The 18,332-nt window shown below is 37.4% G+C and overlaps 1 protein-coding gene across 2 annotated transcripts in view; it reads right to left on the reverse strand.

Annotated features, from left to right (window-relative positions):
• Positions 1 to 18,332, reverse strand: part of c2cd2 (C2 calcium dependent domain containing 2) — a 54,903-nt gene that overhangs the window by 12,903 nt on the left and 23,668 nt on the right. For both annotated transcript variants that reach the window (XM_061963069.1, XM_061963070.2), the window contains exons 3-10: positions 13,436 to 13,552; positions 6,537 to 6,638; positions 6,285 to 6,401; positions 5,231 to 5,339; positions 1,102 to 1,210; positions 960 to 1,024; positions 767 to 882; positions 525 to 693 (exon numbers count right to left, since the gene is read on the reverse strand). In XM_061963069.1, coding sequence (XP_061819053.1) covers positions 525 to 693; positions 767 to 882; positions 960 to 1,024; positions 1,102 to 1,210; positions 5,231 to 5,339; positions 6,285 to 6,401; positions 6,537 to 6,638; positions 13,436 to 13,552 — 904 coding nt within the window. The remainder of the gene's footprint in view (positions 1 to 524; positions 694 to 766; positions 883 to 959; positions 1,025 to 1,101; positions 1,211 to 5,230; positions 5,340 to 6,284; positions 6,402 to 6,536; positions 6,639 to 13,435; positions 13,553 to 18,332) is intronic.

An 18,332-nucleotide genomic window follows, 5' to 3' on the forward strand; every position in this document is an offset into this window, starting at 1 on the left:
TTTGGGGAAGCTTCTGTAGCAGCAGGCGTTTTCGTGGGTTTTCAAAACAATGTCAAAGCAATCCTGGCGTTTTTGGTGGCTCATAAGGTTTTTTGTGTTGAAGCACAATGGGGGTTTTTTCGCCCCTGGCAGAATGTTTGCAGAACATTTAGTGCAAATAGCATACAAAAAGTCTTCCTCTGAAACAGTGATAAAATGTCACGTTTGTATACAATGTGCACGGGGACATGTTAAGACAACCTACAAAGTAGAATAAAAGGAGTGCTTGATTTGCTCACCCTAACCTACCTACAGCACAGTATAGATAATCTCACTTGATTGGAGTATTGCTTTTAATCTGAAATCTGAGCTATTTTTTAATATTATCGTATTTATTAATGCAATGTCATATTTCCTAATACCAGCCTGAAAATTGTCTACCAGATATTTATTGCGCACTCCCTCTTAAATGATACAGAAACTGGTAATTAATATATCTATGGTGTACAACATTTAACATGAACTGACAGTTTGTGCAGTGTTACCAATGCTGAGTCCTGGAGGGAGCAGTCGACCTGGTTTGCTCTTGACTGCAGTGATGGTGGTGACCACCGTGCCACAGGGCATGACTGTCCGGTCCATCTCTACCCTTTTGGTGGAAGCTGGGGTTGGAGGCTGCCAGGAGCGCACCTCATTTGGATCCAGGTAGGTAAACTGAGTAATGGAGGTCCACACAGTTATGTTACACTACATGGAAAATATTACACACAAGAAAAATGAGTCTTACATCAGTAGTAAGTGATCCAGTCTTTACATCTTTGGTCATGAGGGAAAATGTTTGCTGTCCCTTAGGCTGCTTCTTAACGAGGTCAAAAGGCACTGACACCTGGCCTAGGAGGCTGTCTAAAAAGCAGAGAGAAGATTTTCTTTAGTCAACGACAACTAATAACAATGAAGCTACAACATAATGAAAACCTCACCCTCATGCTGATATGCATCATTCATCAGCTGAATAATGAGTTCTTTGGATCGTCCGTTCAGTTCACTGTCAGGGAACAAATATTGCTGGAAAAGTCACAAAGTACAGTATTTGAAGGTGCTTCCTTACTAAAAAAAACTTACAAAACAAAAGGATGGTCCCATGCAGGACTGGTTGTGTTCTTTAAAACAGACGTATTAAACTTCTGTGGAGGGTCATCTAACTGCAGCACACATACAGGATTGATGCTGCCTACAATCAGAAATATCATCATAAATATAGCAAAAAGACATATGACAAGAAACAACTCAAATTAATTAATAATAATAACACATTTTAAATATAATAGTGTAAAATTGTTTTCAATAAAACAATTACAAACACCAAAGTGGCTCCCACATCACAATGTGGCCCTCAGTGAAAAAAGTCTAAAGAACCCTGACGTAAATGGACAAAGACAAGCAGACACAACAAAAGCAGCAAGCTGAAATTGTTCAAATGCTTCAGTCAATAAAAAGACTTCTAAATATTTTGATATTGAACAACACTTCACACTCTTCAAACTCTTACACTTGTACTGAACTGCATTGCAATTTTAATTCAATAATTGTATTTATTGGTAAGTAGCTTTATGGTCAGTATTCGTGGGTGGATTGGGACAAAAATTTGGCTTAAGACATTTTGGTCCAGTCTGGCTTACTGTATTCCTAGAACCTAAAAACACACAACTGTGTTGTGTTGTGTTGTGTCTGCAGCGGCATGTCCCTGGGTTGGTCAAGGAAAGATGCAACAATAAATAAATATATTAAAACTATTTTAAAAAACGGCTGTCAATCAGCACATGACTAGTCCGTTTTTATTTTACTGTACCCTAAATAAACAGGGCCAAGACCTAAATGCTGAGGCACATACGCCGGGAATTTGACAAATGCTCCGTCATGTCGCCATGTTGACCTTTCAGTGATGAATACATTTGATTGGATTTCCACTTCAAAATGCAACAGTAAGATTACAATGACAGCGGTTATCTCAAAAGATCCAGAGTTTCACCTTTAAAAAAGCATTGTAGTTAGTAAACATCTTCTTTATCAACATAGCTGTGCTGTTGTGTGATGTGATTGTGTTAAGACAAGATAAGAAACATACTATTATTGTTGTTGATGTTGCTGTGTGTTATCAGAGTGCTCCTTTAAAAAGTGTTTGGGTTGATTGTGAGTGTTCGGTTAAAATTATTTAAAAACATGTAAACATCATATGGACGCTAATAGTCACCACAGCTTTTAAATATCATGCTCTTAACACCCATCTTTGAAGACTCTGATAGTATTGTGATGATGTAACAGATGTCATAACCCCTGACAGCTAGAGTATGTGACATGCATGACATGAAGAAAGGCGGTGAAATATAACAAGAGAAGATTGTTGAGAACACTAGCATGTAATGACTATTGTTGGTTCCCACCATTCTTAATTATTAATCATTGAACAATGTTTACTCTGAGAGGTATCTTGATGACGTTTTATGTTGACTTAAGGTTATCAAAGGGAGTGTGACGAGATTAAAACGTGACAATATACTGTATCTAATTTAGAGAAAAGCTGTCTTGCAGGCAGAACATTTTTTTCCCTTACAAATAGAAGCATATTTGTCTGGCGGTTGGTACAAAAAAAGCGAGAGCTAACCTCTTTATTTTCCGTTCTAGCGGTGCCGCTCGACTGCTCGGGAAAAAGAGTTCCTCAGTGTTTGTTCTTACAATAACAATGTCAGTGTTTGTTCTTACAATAACAATGTTGCTACAGCTTGGTTATTACATAGGTTACGGAATGTAAATTAAGTATTGTTGATGTTTTTTGAATGCATTTTTTAAGTGATTTAGAGGTACAAATGATTGCTTCCACTAGCTACATTGCTCGCCACTTTGAACAAGCCGATTTTTATATGTTAGAAAGTGAAAAAAACAAAAACCTTTTCTCTTCTTTTCTCTCAAAATGATTGTGAACGATAGACAAAATTCCAAAAAAGTGCAGTTCTTTTAGGTTTTGCTCACATTTTCTTTCATTTAGACTCGCAGAGTTGGTGCTTCACGAAACGCTTGTTGAAAACATGTTTTAAGAAATACAAATAATATGGAGGGAATACTTAAATGGTAAATACTAAACGGTAAAAGTATATCAAACAAACCACTACCAAAGTGATCACTGCAAACGTGTGCATTATTTGGCTCTGCTCCCTTGGACTGGAACGTGTGCTACTTTTCTTGTCGTTTTTCGTAAAATATTGTACTCTTCCGCCTTTCTCGATTAGCTCTCAAGGAACTCTAAATAAATGTTTAACCTTTTCGCATGGATAATTTTTCTTCGAGAAAGGCTAAATAGCGCCTCGGACCCATTGAGAACAGACACTGGCTGGACTACCATGCATATTTAATGACCGGACGTGAGCCGGACTTGACGTCATGTCAATCAATCAATCAAAGTTTATTTATATAGCCCTTAATCACAAGTGTCTCAAAGGGCTGCACAAGCCATAACGACATGTTCGGCTCAGTTCCCACACAATCCAAGCAATTCCAGGATATTTATCGTCATACAAGCACACATGTGACACATGAGGTGGCACTAAATTTGGTACCGGAGGTCTCAGATTTAGCCCAACGAGTACGACAAGAACATGATTTTAACATAAAAGGATATACAGTAGGGTTGGATGTAACGGTATGAAAATCTCACGATACAATATTATCACGGTGTTAAGGCCACAGTACAATATTATTGTGGTGTCCCCCCCCCAAAAAAGACTACACACTTACTGTAATTGAACACAAACATAATTCTCAAATGTTCTAAGCATATTATTACGACAACACAGTATATATATGTATATATACTTTAAATATACTTTCAGTTAAGTGTCTTTAAACTGCCAATATACAAATCTACTGTAACAAATGTAAAATAAATAATGTTTTGAAACTGAACTGAACATGTTAGTTTCTTTCAACTTTTAACTTCAGAGAAACAGTGTCCTCTGTAGTGAACATCTTATATCACTTTGGAAAATACTGATTCTCAAAAAAGTTAACTGAAAATTTAATGTTTAATAATGTTAATACCTCACCTACCCTCGCCTCCTTGACATCAACTATATTTTCCGGGTGGTCGTCCATCAAGTAGCTGCTCATATTACAGTACTTACGTTCCCCGCAGTGTAGTGTCACCAAACTTTTTTTTTGTGGTTTAAAAAATGGATAACAAATCCATTTAAACCACAAGTTGATTTGATGTTATTAAAAAAAATGTGGGTTAAAACATCACAACTTCTGCCGGTTTTATGTGTCGTCTTAGAAACACTCCAGATGAAGGCGGCGACTTTGCCTTATAGTATACGCAGACCAACGAGGTTGTGTTTTTGCCAGGGTTTGTTTGTATGTCTGTTATTAACATAACTCAAAAAGTTATGGATAGAGTTTAATGAAAACTTCAGGAAATGTCCGAAAAAACTTTCCTTTCGACCTCCCATACTCGCGCTACTCAGATAATTTTGGGAGAGGTAGTTTCCTTCCAGATCGGCAAATTCAAAACTGCCCGAATAAAACAACACTGTCCAAGTTTTCCTTTTATACCATCATACGTCACGGTATTATTGTGAGGATTTTGATACCGAAATACCGTGGTATTTATAATGTCGTTACACCCTTACAGTTGAGTACCGTAGGTTATAGTTGTATAGTAGTTACTGTGAAGTGAAGTGAAGTGAATTACATTTATTATAGCGCTTTTTCTCAAGTGACTCAAAGCGCTTTACATAGTGAAACCCAATATCTAAGTTACATTTAAACCAGTGTGGGGGGCACTGGGAGCAGGTGGGTAAAGTGTCTTGCCCAAGGACACAACGGCAGTGACTAGGATGGCGGAAGCGGGGTTCGAACCTGCAACCCTCAAGTTGCTGGCACGGCCACTCTACCAACCGAGCTATACCGCCTGTAATATATTATATATAGATTATGATTCTGTATTGCAAAGAAAATGTAAAAACAATGACAACAAACCAAATCAAATAAAACCCATGTTCAGTACAGTTGGGAAAAGTGTGCAAGTTAAGAATTTTGGGCCCAAGGTACCGGGAAATGTAATGTGGTACCAATCCCAGGGGGGTCACGACGCTGTGATGTACAGTCAATCTAACGTTGATGACACATGGACAACCAAGTTTGGTCAGTGAGCTATAAAGACAACCACTATGTCCAAAGCAGTTGACTACAATAATCCTACCTGCAACATCTTCCTGCAGATTGAGCGCCACACGAATGTTTTTCACCAGCAGTTTCCAGTCGTGGGCACGGGGGGGTTTAGGGGGTGAGAACACTCTATTGCACGTTTCCTGAAGGAGAGAGTTGAGTTCTTAATAATTTGCTTTAATTTTATGTATTTAATTTTCACAATGAGGTTTCCATTGACACTATTTATTATATGTCAGTCAGTAATAGTATAATCACAGTTTATTTAGCTGACACACAATATTTGTATCCTCCTACCCAGGAAATGGTGACAAGCTGCTCTGAAAAATAGTGTAAACAAGCACTAACAATATATTAAGAATGGATGGTAAGGATGTAAAATTAACATGTTGGAACTTTTTCATATTTTTGATTTTATTTTGTGATTAATAGCAAACAAAAACATTTACAACTACATGTATTAACCATTGGTAGTTATTTTCTGTTTTGTAAATACATTGGGATAGGTGTAATAAGCTTTAGCTTCTGCCTACTCGATTTCAGACTATATGTATATTGAAGAATGTTTTCTCTTTATCTGTCAAAATGTTTAAAAATTTTTGAATAAAAATGACACTTGAAACTTGCTTTGTATTACTATGGTATAGAGAAACCACAAAGACAGTGGTGTCCTAAAACAAGGTACTGTAAATTGTCAAAACTAACAGAATTAATCGACGTCACATATTAAAATAAATCATGCATGAACATTCCACCATGTGGCAGATTTGTTGTCACTCGTTCTGTTTGTTAATGTATTGGAATTTACTCTAAATCTTCTAACTACAGACAGACAAAAAACATGGCTTTAACCTGTTTATTTTGTGATGCATTAAGTTAATTAGACACAGGTTGCTTTTGTGTGATTCATTGGAACAAATGAATGATGTAATGAATGGGTCAGACTTTAACTTTATTGTAGCTAGTGAAAAGTTTTCTTATGAGGCTAAAAATGAAATGGTATTATTAAAAGAGCAGAAATGAAATACAACCAAGATGACAGTTTAGCTTCTAATGTGCAATGAAAATGAGCAATGACTAACACCCACCTTGACCTCAGTGACCTGAGCAGGCTTGCAATTCAATAAAACAGAAGGACAAGTCGCACACAGCACTTGTTTCAACTGCTCTTTTACTTCTGCCACACAGGTTTTGCTGACATCGTCCTGATGAAGACAGACATTGAAACTGAAAGTGTCACCTCGACGTACATATTTTTTATCATCAGAGAAAAAACAGATTATTAAAAATTAAGCAACAGTCTGACTGGAGCTTTGGCACATTATTTTCATGATTATAACCTGCGATGAAGCAGGTGTCACTTGCAGCACGCCCATCTTCAGGTGAGAAACCCCCCAGCTTACGTTGACCTCATCGTCAGCTTCCTGCATCAGCAAATCAAGCTAAGGAATACGAGAGATGATATTAACAGAGCATGAAAGGGGATACAATATGTCATATCTATTAATCATCTATTAATAACATGCACGCAAGCACGTCAGGGGAGTTATCAAGAAGGCATAATTGGCTGAAAAGGCTAAATTTTATATATAATATATATATATATATATATATATATATATATATATATATATATATACACATATATATATATATATATATATATATATATACACACACATACATATATATATATATATATATATATATATATATATATATAAACAAATATTTATGCTAGTGTAAACATCTTTTTCGTGTTACATTAAATCATTTTGGTCTATATTTACATTTTTGATGCTTATTATATTGCTGTATTTAAATATTTGATAATTTTGTTGCTATATTTTATGAATACAATGTAACAGGCTGCATTTTGTATACCCCTGGTTTATTTAAATAAACATGCAGCGCCCCCCGCGACCCCAAAAGGGAATAAGCGGTAGAAAATGGATGGATGGATGGACAAATATGTAAACAGTAAAATTAGAGATGGAAAAAAAATCACACTTGAGGTTGTTTGATAGTCTCTACAATGAAGTTAGTGTAAAACTAAGCACACAAAGGAAAGTATACACATGTAGTGCACATACATGTAAGAATCATATTGAATCGACAATACAGGTTGGGATAAACTGAAAAAAATAATAAATGCGACCAAATAGAATAAAGGTTGACTTTTATGCCGCTAGCTTAAAGGGGAACTGCACTATATTTTGGAATTTTTTCTATCGTTCACAATCATTATGAAAGACATGACAACAGATGTATTTTTTTAATGCATTCTAAATATTAAATACATTTGATCCAAATTCCGCTTACAATGGAACCTATGGGAGCCGTTCTATTCTGCCAATAAACCCCTAAAAACATCCAAACACCTCCATTTAGGTTTGATATACATGCTGTAAGTATACATCTAATGTAGTAACAGGAACGTCTATAATAGCATTTAATATTTATGTATTTTGATGATTTCAAGCATACGCAGCATATTAATTAAAAAAACACATCACAACGTTAGTTTTTTTTTTTAAAACATCACTGATTATTGCTCACTGCAGACATTATGAGAGCCAACAATCATAGTAAAACATCACTTACTGTATAAGGTCAGCTGTCATTAGGATACTGACTGCTAGGATGTTCATATATTCCCACTTAGATGAAGAATGACTCAAAATTCGGGGGGTGGGACCAAGCGTCTTTTCGTGTCCTTCTTGCCATTTTCGGGTCTAATTTGGCTGTCACAGTTTACCAACATGTCGGAGTACGTCCTCAGCCTTCTTCTATCCAGGTGAGAGGCATGATTTATGATCTACAATAAACCTCCAGGGTGCAATGAAGCAAGAAAGCAGCAAACCACTCGATGTAAACATCGGCACACACTGTAGTGATCACGGCGCAGTCTGCTTTAGAGCTTGTCATAACCTAATTACTAATAGAGGGTTTGTATTTTTTTACACTTTCCACAATGCGTTGCTGTTATCCATATTGAAGGGTGGAAGATGTATTCCAATAAAATAAATTATCAGCTAATTGTCGCCGATAATTTATCCAGTAATATTCATAATGCAGACGACGTGTGCCATTGTCAACTGCCACAATCGAGATGGGGGAGATATTACTAGCTTTTATTGCATTCCTAAGTGTATTTCTGGACAAATGGAAGCGGCTGAAAAGAAGCGTTAACGGCAAAGGCGAGCATGGATTGCTACAATCCATGCGGTATAGCTCGGTTGGTAGAGCGGCCATGCCAGCAACTTGAGGGTTGCAGGTTCGATCCCCGCTTCCGCCATCATAGTCACTGCTGTTGTGTCCTTGGGAAAGACACTTTACCCACCTGCTCCCAGTGCCACCCACACTAGTTTAAATGTAACATAGATATTGGGTTTCACTATGTAAAGTGCTTTGAGTTACTAGAGAAAAGCGCTATATAAATATAATTCACTTCACTTCACTTCACTACAATCAACCGAGATGTAACGTGCTGACGACTTTGTTTGTTATGATCATTTCAGGTAAAACATATTGTAAGTAAAATAAAATCTAAAATAAATAACAGCCCAACTTTGCATTAACTTGTTGTGATTGGTTGAAGAACTTTGAAAGTAGGTGCATTGATAAAAATTGTACTCACTTCTCTTATAGCCACCACATAAAAGTGAAGCAACATGAGAACATTGTTCTCCCAATCCTACCTTACAGTGACAGTCACAGTGTGCTGATTTGACCTTAGATTGGTTATCCACTATTATCCAAGGTGTCAAACTTGGGTTGGATCATTTCTAAGAGTCTATTATTCTAGCCCGGCTTGACGACACAGTGTCCACTGGGTTTATAGAGATAAACATAAACGTCATCAACCCATCCACAAACAAAGCCGTTACAGCTATCTTGACTCTCATGATTTTGAAAGTCTAAGTGTAAAATGGGCTTGGTTGAACAATTAAGTAGTTCACAAAGTCCGGGTATGAAACATCGAGGAAGATGTCGTGCATGGTCTCTGCTCCACTTGTACGGATCCTTGCATTTACTTACGGCTCTTTGCTCCTTATAACAACAAAGGGACTTTTTATTTAATGACTCACAGTATTTCTCCATCATACCACAGTCGGTGCAATGTTATTTTCCACTGAATAGTTCGGAAATATTGCGTGTAGCGTTATCATGGATGATGACGCTCGCCCTTCAAAATTGATTCTGACAATGCACTTCCGGGAAAAATACAAACCCCTCTATACTTGGTTAATATTAAAGTCACAAAATGTAAATGGAGTATTGTTGGCGGTTTTTGGATGGTTATTTATTGGGTTTTATAGGCGTAATAGAGGACCTCCCACTGGCTGCACTGTAAGCTGACTTTTATTTTACAAGTAAGAATGCAAAAAAAAGATCTATCCGTCGTCATGTCTTTCATAATGAGTGTGAACAATAGGCAAAATTCCAAAAGTGCAGTTCCCATTTAATGCTAAAATGTAAAGGACAATCTCATTAACAGGCTAAATAAAATTCCCATCAATCGTTTTAAATTTAGACAAATCTTAACGGAACAAAATTAGACATTAAAAAAAAAAAGTATACTCAGACAAATATTCACCAAACTCTGGATCCAAATATTGACCGCTAACTTTGTAATACAAGGCCCGTCTACTGTTTTGTACTGTGCACTGACTAACTCAAACCTCAAACTCAAATTTTAAAACAAATAATGTAGTCAATATTACGAGGAACATTTACATGATTGCCAGGAGAGAGCAGAACATACAGTATATCACCTGTAAGGCTAAGTGTTACCTTTTGTATCTCGAAATATATATTTTTAAAAAAGACATCGAGAGGGGCAAGCGGTAGGAAATGGATAAATATATTTTTGATTACTGATGGGCCTGGTTAGCGCCGTGCATGGCAGCTCCCGCCATCAGTGTGTGAATGTGTGAATGTGTGTGTGTGAATGGGTGAATGTGGAAATAGTGTCAAAGCGCTTTGAGTTCCTTAAAAAGGTAGAAAAGCGCTATACAAGTACAACCCATTTACCATTTATCGCAACATTTTTTTTATACAACTTGGGCCATCACAAATAAATTCATGTATGGGAAACACTGGCCTTTGTTCTTTTTTTGTTGAGTAAGACTTCAACATGATCCACTATGGGAACAAAGAAAGTTGCGGGTGCCTGCCTTTCAATAAATCAGGTGAGAAACCCTATTAATTTCAAGAAAGAACTCAAGTATGAAAATTGCACTCTGCTCTCCACCCTGTCCTCTTATCGCAATTTTCGCCAACAAGATGTTACAAGTTAATTTTTACATTCCATTCATCATTTCACATGTTTTCACATGTTTTCGGCATCTCACAGATTCCAAATATGTGTGTGAGTTTGTTTATACAGTGTTCCCTCGATTATCGCGAGGGGTTATGTTCCAGTGAATTCTAAGCGATATAGAGGCACTATTTATTTTATGATTTTTTAAATGAATATTATATGCATTTGAAGTTTTTATAAGCACTTACAAACACTTCCTATGTTCTAAAAACACTCCATACATTCTAAAAACCAACATGAATTTAACATAAAAACCTACTCTTATCTCAATGTACTCAACAATGGTAACATACTTTTAAATCCGCGCGGGCTCGGGATCTTACCCCACCTTCCGCCCGATTGTAGCTGAGATAGGTAGCTGAGATAGGCTCCAGTGCCCCCCGTGACCCCAAAGGGAATAAGCGGTAGAAAATGGATGGATGGATGGATACTCACTGCAGTAAGTGAACTGCTAAGTGGGGAGGGAACACTATACATGTATGACAACTCCTGTTTAATGGTGAGGGACTGATGATCAAATGTAAGGTCTGGTCTTGGTCTCATGAAGTTAAAATATGAACAGCATGATGAAGGCAACTAGAAGACTTTTATTGATTCGTCTGTGATCACACACCTTTGTCAATTTGGGCTTTTAACTTTGTTATTTTTCAAGATTTTGAAGTTATATTTCAGTATTTTTACTCGGGTAAAGCAAAGAGGAATGGGGCTCTAAAACAAGTTGTACTAGAAAATGAAGGTCACCTGTGTTGACGTGAAAGAACAGGAGAGAAGTGAACTAGAACATGTGAGCCTGTCCCAGCATGCCAAGGTTTGTATGTGGGACTACTAAACTGCCCCAGTACCAGTAATGCCAGACAAATCCACAACATCGACACCAATGAGGACTAATACTGTTGTTGGATCCAAAGAACAAAAGACTGCATGGCCTGCCAGATTAGCTATTTTAAAAAGTGTGTTTTACTACTAAACTAAAACAAGGTTGACAGTACGGTTTTATGAAACGTTTAACAGTTCACGTCACCTGACTGGCGCCTCTGTTGTGTATTGCATAACAGGTTATACAAAGGTGTCAGGTGAGCTCATAAGCAAAGACATCACATGGTATGAGAGTTGAAAGGCTATTGTGTATTGTATTGTGTGCTGTCAGCGTGTTTTTCACACTTCAAGACTATAGTTGTGTGCCAGTCAAACATAACAAATGTTGTCGTGGATGAACAGCTTTCCAGACTGGGCTGAAACAGTGAGCGTAAATACTGAAGCCACCTTTGTGCACCTACAAACAAGCAACCGATGACTCTGTAATCCTCACTTCAACTCTCTCGGCACTCACTCAGGTTGTATTTATGGTGCAATGACCTAAGAGAGCACACGGGTGTGACAAGCACCTTATTGGTTTAAAAATAATCTTAATACAAGTGGGTTAGCCTGCATAGAAGATCTCAAACTGGGCCTAAATACAGGATAAAAGCTTAGTGCGGCTAAAACCAGACTAACCTCCTTGCTGATTGGAATGAGGTGTATCATTTTTCACTTTTGCACAGTTACTGTATATAGATTCTTTTTATGCTATTTTTAGGAACTGATTCATTAACAATGTTATCTTTGCATGAAAGGACTGCTTGTCAGAAAGGTAAATAATAGTGGAAACAGCCCAACCAGTATATGAATCAGTAGGGATGGGCACATTTCACATTTAAATCCATATTGTGCAGTACCCGAGAATCGATACTCGTATTCAATTGTACCAATTTTCAGTACTTTTGGGTGTTCATGTGGTAATCATTTTAATTTGTTGACCAATATCTCTTTCTTATGTGACATTTAACAGTGAGCTAATAATAACTGTGCTGTCTAGTTATATTTTGTTTTCTTGCAAATCTGACTCTCAATTGCAAGTATGCATTCATTTTACTTTGTCCTGTGTGTGTTGTTGAAGTCAGGAAGTGGTCTTTGCCATTAAATTTAATGTGCTAGTCTAGTCTTTTGTTGAGTCCTACAGTGTGTTTAAAATGTAAGGATTGTACTTACTACACACCAGCTGTTTGATTGTAACGTGCATCTTAGTTGTAGTTTTAAATACCAAATTTGGAGATGTTGAAATCGGCATGTAGCATGCATATGACATATCCAATGTATCCAATGAGCATTGAGCCTTAATTTTGAGCTCTTATCAGTCATGCTTGGTGTGTTGGCATGGAAAGTTACAATATTGCCTAGAGTCCGCAGCCTATTTGCCTGACAGGTGCTCGAATTTGCAACCGGACGTGATGTCACATGCAACAAAGGTATCGAAATATTGTGCCGTTTGATATTCATTTTACAGTCTTTTTGGAAAAAAAAAGAAAAATCACTAACACGTGGGATTCTTTGTTTGGATTCTGTGGAACGATGCGTGGTCAAACTGATTATTTGGGTGTACGATAACAGAGTTGGTATACAAAAACTGGGGCAAAATTTTGACCCCGAAGGGAATAAGCGGTAGAAAATGCATGGATTGTCAAAAAACTATTCATACAAAAAGTAGGGCGTACAAAAACAAAGACCCAATCAGATCTGGGCATTACATGTGTAAATCTCTTTAATCTCAAGCTAAAATAAAAATGTACTACTACTTTGTGATCGTAACTCAATCCATCAGTCTTGCAAAAGAAGTGGGACAGTCTTAGAGGAAATATTAGTAACAGTTAATACATTCAGATTTATAAAGCGCTATAAGTCTGACATTTGGTCTTTTGCCTCAAAAAGACAGTCCAACCATTTGATCTCAAGCCCCTGAAAGGCAGTGACCCAATCCTGTGCGGCATGTCACTTTTAATAACATCTATTATGGCTTACCTCTAGTTCCACATACTAAATAGTTCAATTCAGTTGTATTGTGTTTGCTACAAAGGTGATGAAATCTATTGCATTTACCTGCAGCTCCAGTGGTGATATGCAGACCGTATATTTGGAAGAATCAGCAGAAGATGTGGCCGGGAAGGCGTGGAGGGTAAACTGCAGCTTGTCACTGACCACACTGCAGCAAGCAGCCTTTTGGGAGAACACAGCAAGCCATTATAAGGTTGTACATCTAATGATTAAGGGCTATATAAATACATTTTGATTATTTATGTGTGCTAGTGTTTTTTTTTTTACCTCACTGAAAGATACACCATTTTACCATAGGTATCAACATACTGTATGAAATAAGTTGGTTGCTAATTATTGTTCTTGAGGCAAGTCGACACAATTCTCTTAACATATTTGGTTTATAAATTAGAATAAAACCTTTTTAAAACAAGTTACAGAACTCTTGCCTACTAACGTACGACTTGTACGAGCAGTGCTGGCAGAAAACATCTATTTGTAAAAATGTATCTTTAAAATTTGATCTACAAAAATCACGGAATGTCAATCTAATAAAACAAAAATAGAGTAACCCCTTTACTAAACTTACAACGCAATCAAGAAGATATACAAATACTGTACAATACTAAAAAAAGGAAAATCACAAATTAATAAATATAAACATCAATGATTGTTTAGTGTTTTTAATCCAATACTTTGATTCTTAAAAAAAAAAATAGCAAAACAAAGTAACAAAACAATTTTTTATAGATTCTTAAAAATATGAATCGATTTAGAATCAGAATAAGTAAAAATAGCGATTTAGATGAAAAACAATTTCTTGGAACACCACTACAAATTACAATACCTCACAAAAGTGAGGACACCTCACATTTTACTTTTCTTGAACACCAATTTCTTGAACACCAATGTAAATTTACTGTCCCCTCAAAATTAAGTCAAAAATGTGTAAACCTAATGGGGCTTCGACCATGGCCTGAAACCCAGAAGTGCATGGATGTGCCTCTAGGTCACAAGATTGCAACCCACCTATACAGTAGCATCGCTAACCTAACAAGGAACTTCTCCCAGTAGCTTCACCCACTCGTCTGATGACTTCATGCAATTTTTTATCAAGAAAATTTAACTCAGTAGAAAGGAGATTAAAGATAACGCGTCCCAGCTCCAACTGGGTTCTATTAACGCAGCTGCAAATGTATGTACAATAGATATTGCTCTCTCTCTTTTTGAAGAAATAACACTAGAGGAACTTCTGCGACTTGTAAATGGGACAAAACAAACAAACATGTTTACTTGACTTACTTCCTGGGAAACTTATCAAGGAGCTGTTTGTAATATTAAGACAATCAGGGCTAAATATTATTAACTTATCACTTTCCTCTGGCACTGTTCCCCTAGCATTTTAATGAGGCAGTCAAAAAGTCACTTAAAGATAATAATAATAACTGGGATTTATATAGCGCTTTTCTAAGTACCCAAAGTCGCTTTACATGTAGAACCCATCAATCATTCACACCTGGTGGTGGTAAGCTACTTTCATAGCCACAGCTGCCCTGGGGTAGACTGACAGAAGCGTGGCTGCAATTTGCGCCAACGGCCCCTCCGACCACCACCTATCATTCATCATTCAATTCACCGGTGTGAGTGGCACCGGGGGAAAAGGGTGAAGTGTCCCGCCCAAGGACACAACGGCAGAGATTTTTGGATGGTAAGAGGCGGGGAGCGAACCTGCAACCCTCAGGTTTCTGGCACGGTTGCTCTACCCACTACGCCATGCCGCCCACAAGATAGGTCTTTACAGCAAAATCTATGCAAAACTTTGACCAAAGAACATGTTATGAATTATTTTCTATTTTTAAAGCACTTTATTTTGGTATACATAGTATGACCCCTTTAACAAGAGTGTTTTTAAGTAAACATTTTTAGAAGACAAGTGTTACGATCCGCTGCCCGGATCAGAGTTTGTTTATGTTTGTGTCACGTGTTTTCAGCACCTTGAGTTTAGTTTGTTTCTGTTGCCATGACGGCAGATTGTACGCACCTGCCTCTGGTTAGTGTTCGGGACGCGCACCTGTTGCCCGGGCGCTAATCAGAGGGCTATTTAGTCTTTGCTCTGGCCTCACTCTGTCTGGCTTCGTAGTTTGTTCTTACACAACTGATGACGACAACTTTGATTCCCGCTAGCTTTTCACGCTATGCCATTTTGCCTGCTAGCTCCCACGCTAGTCTTTTTGTTTTTGCCTTTTGCTATTTGCACGTCTTTTGTTTGTTCTTCGAATGATTTATATTGTAAATAAATCATTTTCCTACCTGCAAGCTGTGTCCGAAGCCGTCTGCATCCTTGGGAGAACCACACCCGCATCACTATGCGACCAAGTCGTCTCAACAAGCATCTCAAGATTTTAGCCAGAAACACTAACATGTCAACTCCTCAAAAAAGATGTTGTCTTTTATTGACCAGTTTCTCTAACGCAGACATTGTTTCTTCTGTGTCTGAAGACTGAGTGTGTGAGCATGAGCGGGGCTAAAGAGTGCATAAAGAGTGATCAGTGAGACTTTAGTGTCAGAACATCACTTGTCAATCTGTATATAAATGCGCAAAAATTTTGCTTTAGTTTGATCCACTTTGTATGCATTTATGTTAGAAGTAAAATGCAAATGAATGGGTTGAAAACCTTACACGTGTTTATTTTTTCTACTCACACAATCTAATTCTAGGCACATATGCGCTCAAAATGCTCACACTGCACTGTTTTCTCCTCCACCTTCAATTTGAGGTTGTCCCAGGAGCTCAAAAGGGTTTAGGTGTGGAGACATGCTTGGTCAGTCCATCACCTTTGCCCTTAGTTTCTTTAGCAAGGCAGTGCTGGACTTAGAGGTGGGTTTGGGGTTCTTATGTTGAAATACCCAGTTTTCAAAGAGAGGTAATTATTCTTTGCTTTTTAGTACATGTTAGCTTTTACGATTCCCTGAATGAATTGTAGTTCCCAAGCGCCGGCAGCACTAATGCAACCCCAGAACATGACATTCCCAGCACCACGCTTAGCTGTAGGCAAGACATTTTTGCACATATCGCTTGACACTATCTGAAGCAAATAGGCTTCCCAGTCCCATCAGCTGGTTTTCAGCAAACAGTTTTTGGGTTTTCTTGTATATCATTTGTACAAGCTGGCAGCGCACTAGGGATGTACCGATGTGAACATTTCATATCACGGTTATTGTTGCCCAAATTATCACGGTTATCATTATACGGTATTGTTGAATGTGCTCAAAAAGTACTCATTCACACTTCTAATCAAATTTTATTGAAGAATAAACAAGTCTTATTTAAAAAAATAAATACAATAAATAAATAAAAACAAAATAAAAACACAATATCATTTTTGGCAGAAGAAATATGTTCTGTAATAATATTGTTCTAGCTAATAAAGAGGCATATTATTCTTATTTGAGTGTTTGAATATGTTTATCTTCTTTCGTTTTAATTTGTAAGTTTTAGTGTTTTTTTAATGATTAGGTGCGTCATGTCTGGTTTATGTGACGTCACACAAATTCCCTTTCTGTTATTATATTGTTATCGTATCGATCAATATTTCTGTCTTAGAGAGCACTGCCATTAGGTTTAATGTGCACAATTGTGTATCTTAGTTGCGCAGACAATAATGTGTTTATACAAGTTTAGATTGGGGTATGTTGGTTCTTAATGGAGAAAGACGTTAATACCTCTTGTTTTCATATTAGCCTTCAAGCTAGCCAGTGCTAGCTTGCTTCTCCAGAAAATGAGCAGTGTCACCAGTCTGTCAGTTTATCAAAGTGTTATCAATCACGGTTTTACAATAGTTTAAATTTAAAACGGTAATAATAACTGTGGGACGTTTGGCCGTGGTTTTTCATTATGCTGTTTAAAGTTAGATCCCTACAGCACACATACATATATTTTACACTTAAAACACAATCTCCGCAAAATATCTGGCAGCACTCAAACTTCTGTTCTACAAACACCACCTCTGCAGCAATGCTGGCAGCACTCATACGCCTAAAATGTGTAGTTTACAGTATTCCTACCCAACCTCTGTGGCAATGCTGGCCGCACTAATTTGATTTGAACACAACTTCTGCAACAAAGCTGACAGGACACATACGTCTATTTTACAAACACAACCTCTGCAGCAAAGCTGGCTGCACTGATATGCTTAAAACACAACCTCTAGAGAAATACTAGCAGCACCTATTCGCCTAAAATACAACCTCTGCAGAAAAGCTTGCAGCACATATACAGTAGGTCTATTTTTCAAACACATCCTCTAAACCATGCTGGCAGCATTTATGCGCTTAAGACACAACTTCTCCAGCTATGCTGGCAGCACTCATACACTTAAAATGTACAGATGATTAAAAACACAACTTTCGCAGCAATGCTGGCAGCACTCATACACTTAAAACACAATCTCAAAAATTGTGTTTTCCGTTTAGATGATGAGTAATCCTCACTTCTTAGGTAAAAAAAAGGTGTCTTCTGGTCTAAATTGAATGTCAAAGTTGACCAACTTTTCAGCTTGTGGCCCCCAACTGTCTACTGTGTGAGGCAAGATTTATAATCTAGCACAAACTTTTACCAACTCAGATGTGATGCAGTAGCTCAGTATGTCAATAGCTGCGTAACCTCTCAGTGATCAGGGCGCTGTGTTACTCAAAGTAGTTCCTCTGCGTTAGCTCGTACAATGACAATATCGCCAATACTTGGTTAATATGCAGGTCGCAACATTGTAAATGGAGTATTGTTGGCGGTTTTTGGATGTTTTTAGAGGGCTTTATAGGCAGAATAGATGTCTCCTATGAGCTTTATTGTTAACCGTCTTGTACAAGCTATATTTAACGATTTAGATGAGCAAAAAAAGAGAAAGACATACCGTATTTTTCGGACTATAAGTCGCTCCGGAGTATAAATTGCACCGGCCGAAAT

The sequence above is a fragment of the Nerophis lumbriciformis genome, linkage group LG09 (assembly GCF_033978685.3).
Source record: "Nerophis lumbriciformis linkage group LG09, RoL_Nlum_v2.1, whole genome shotgun sequence".
Classification (NCBI taxonomy): Eukaryota; Metazoa; Chordata; class Actinopteri; order Syngnathiformes; family Syngnathidae; genus Nerophis; species Nerophis lumbriciformis.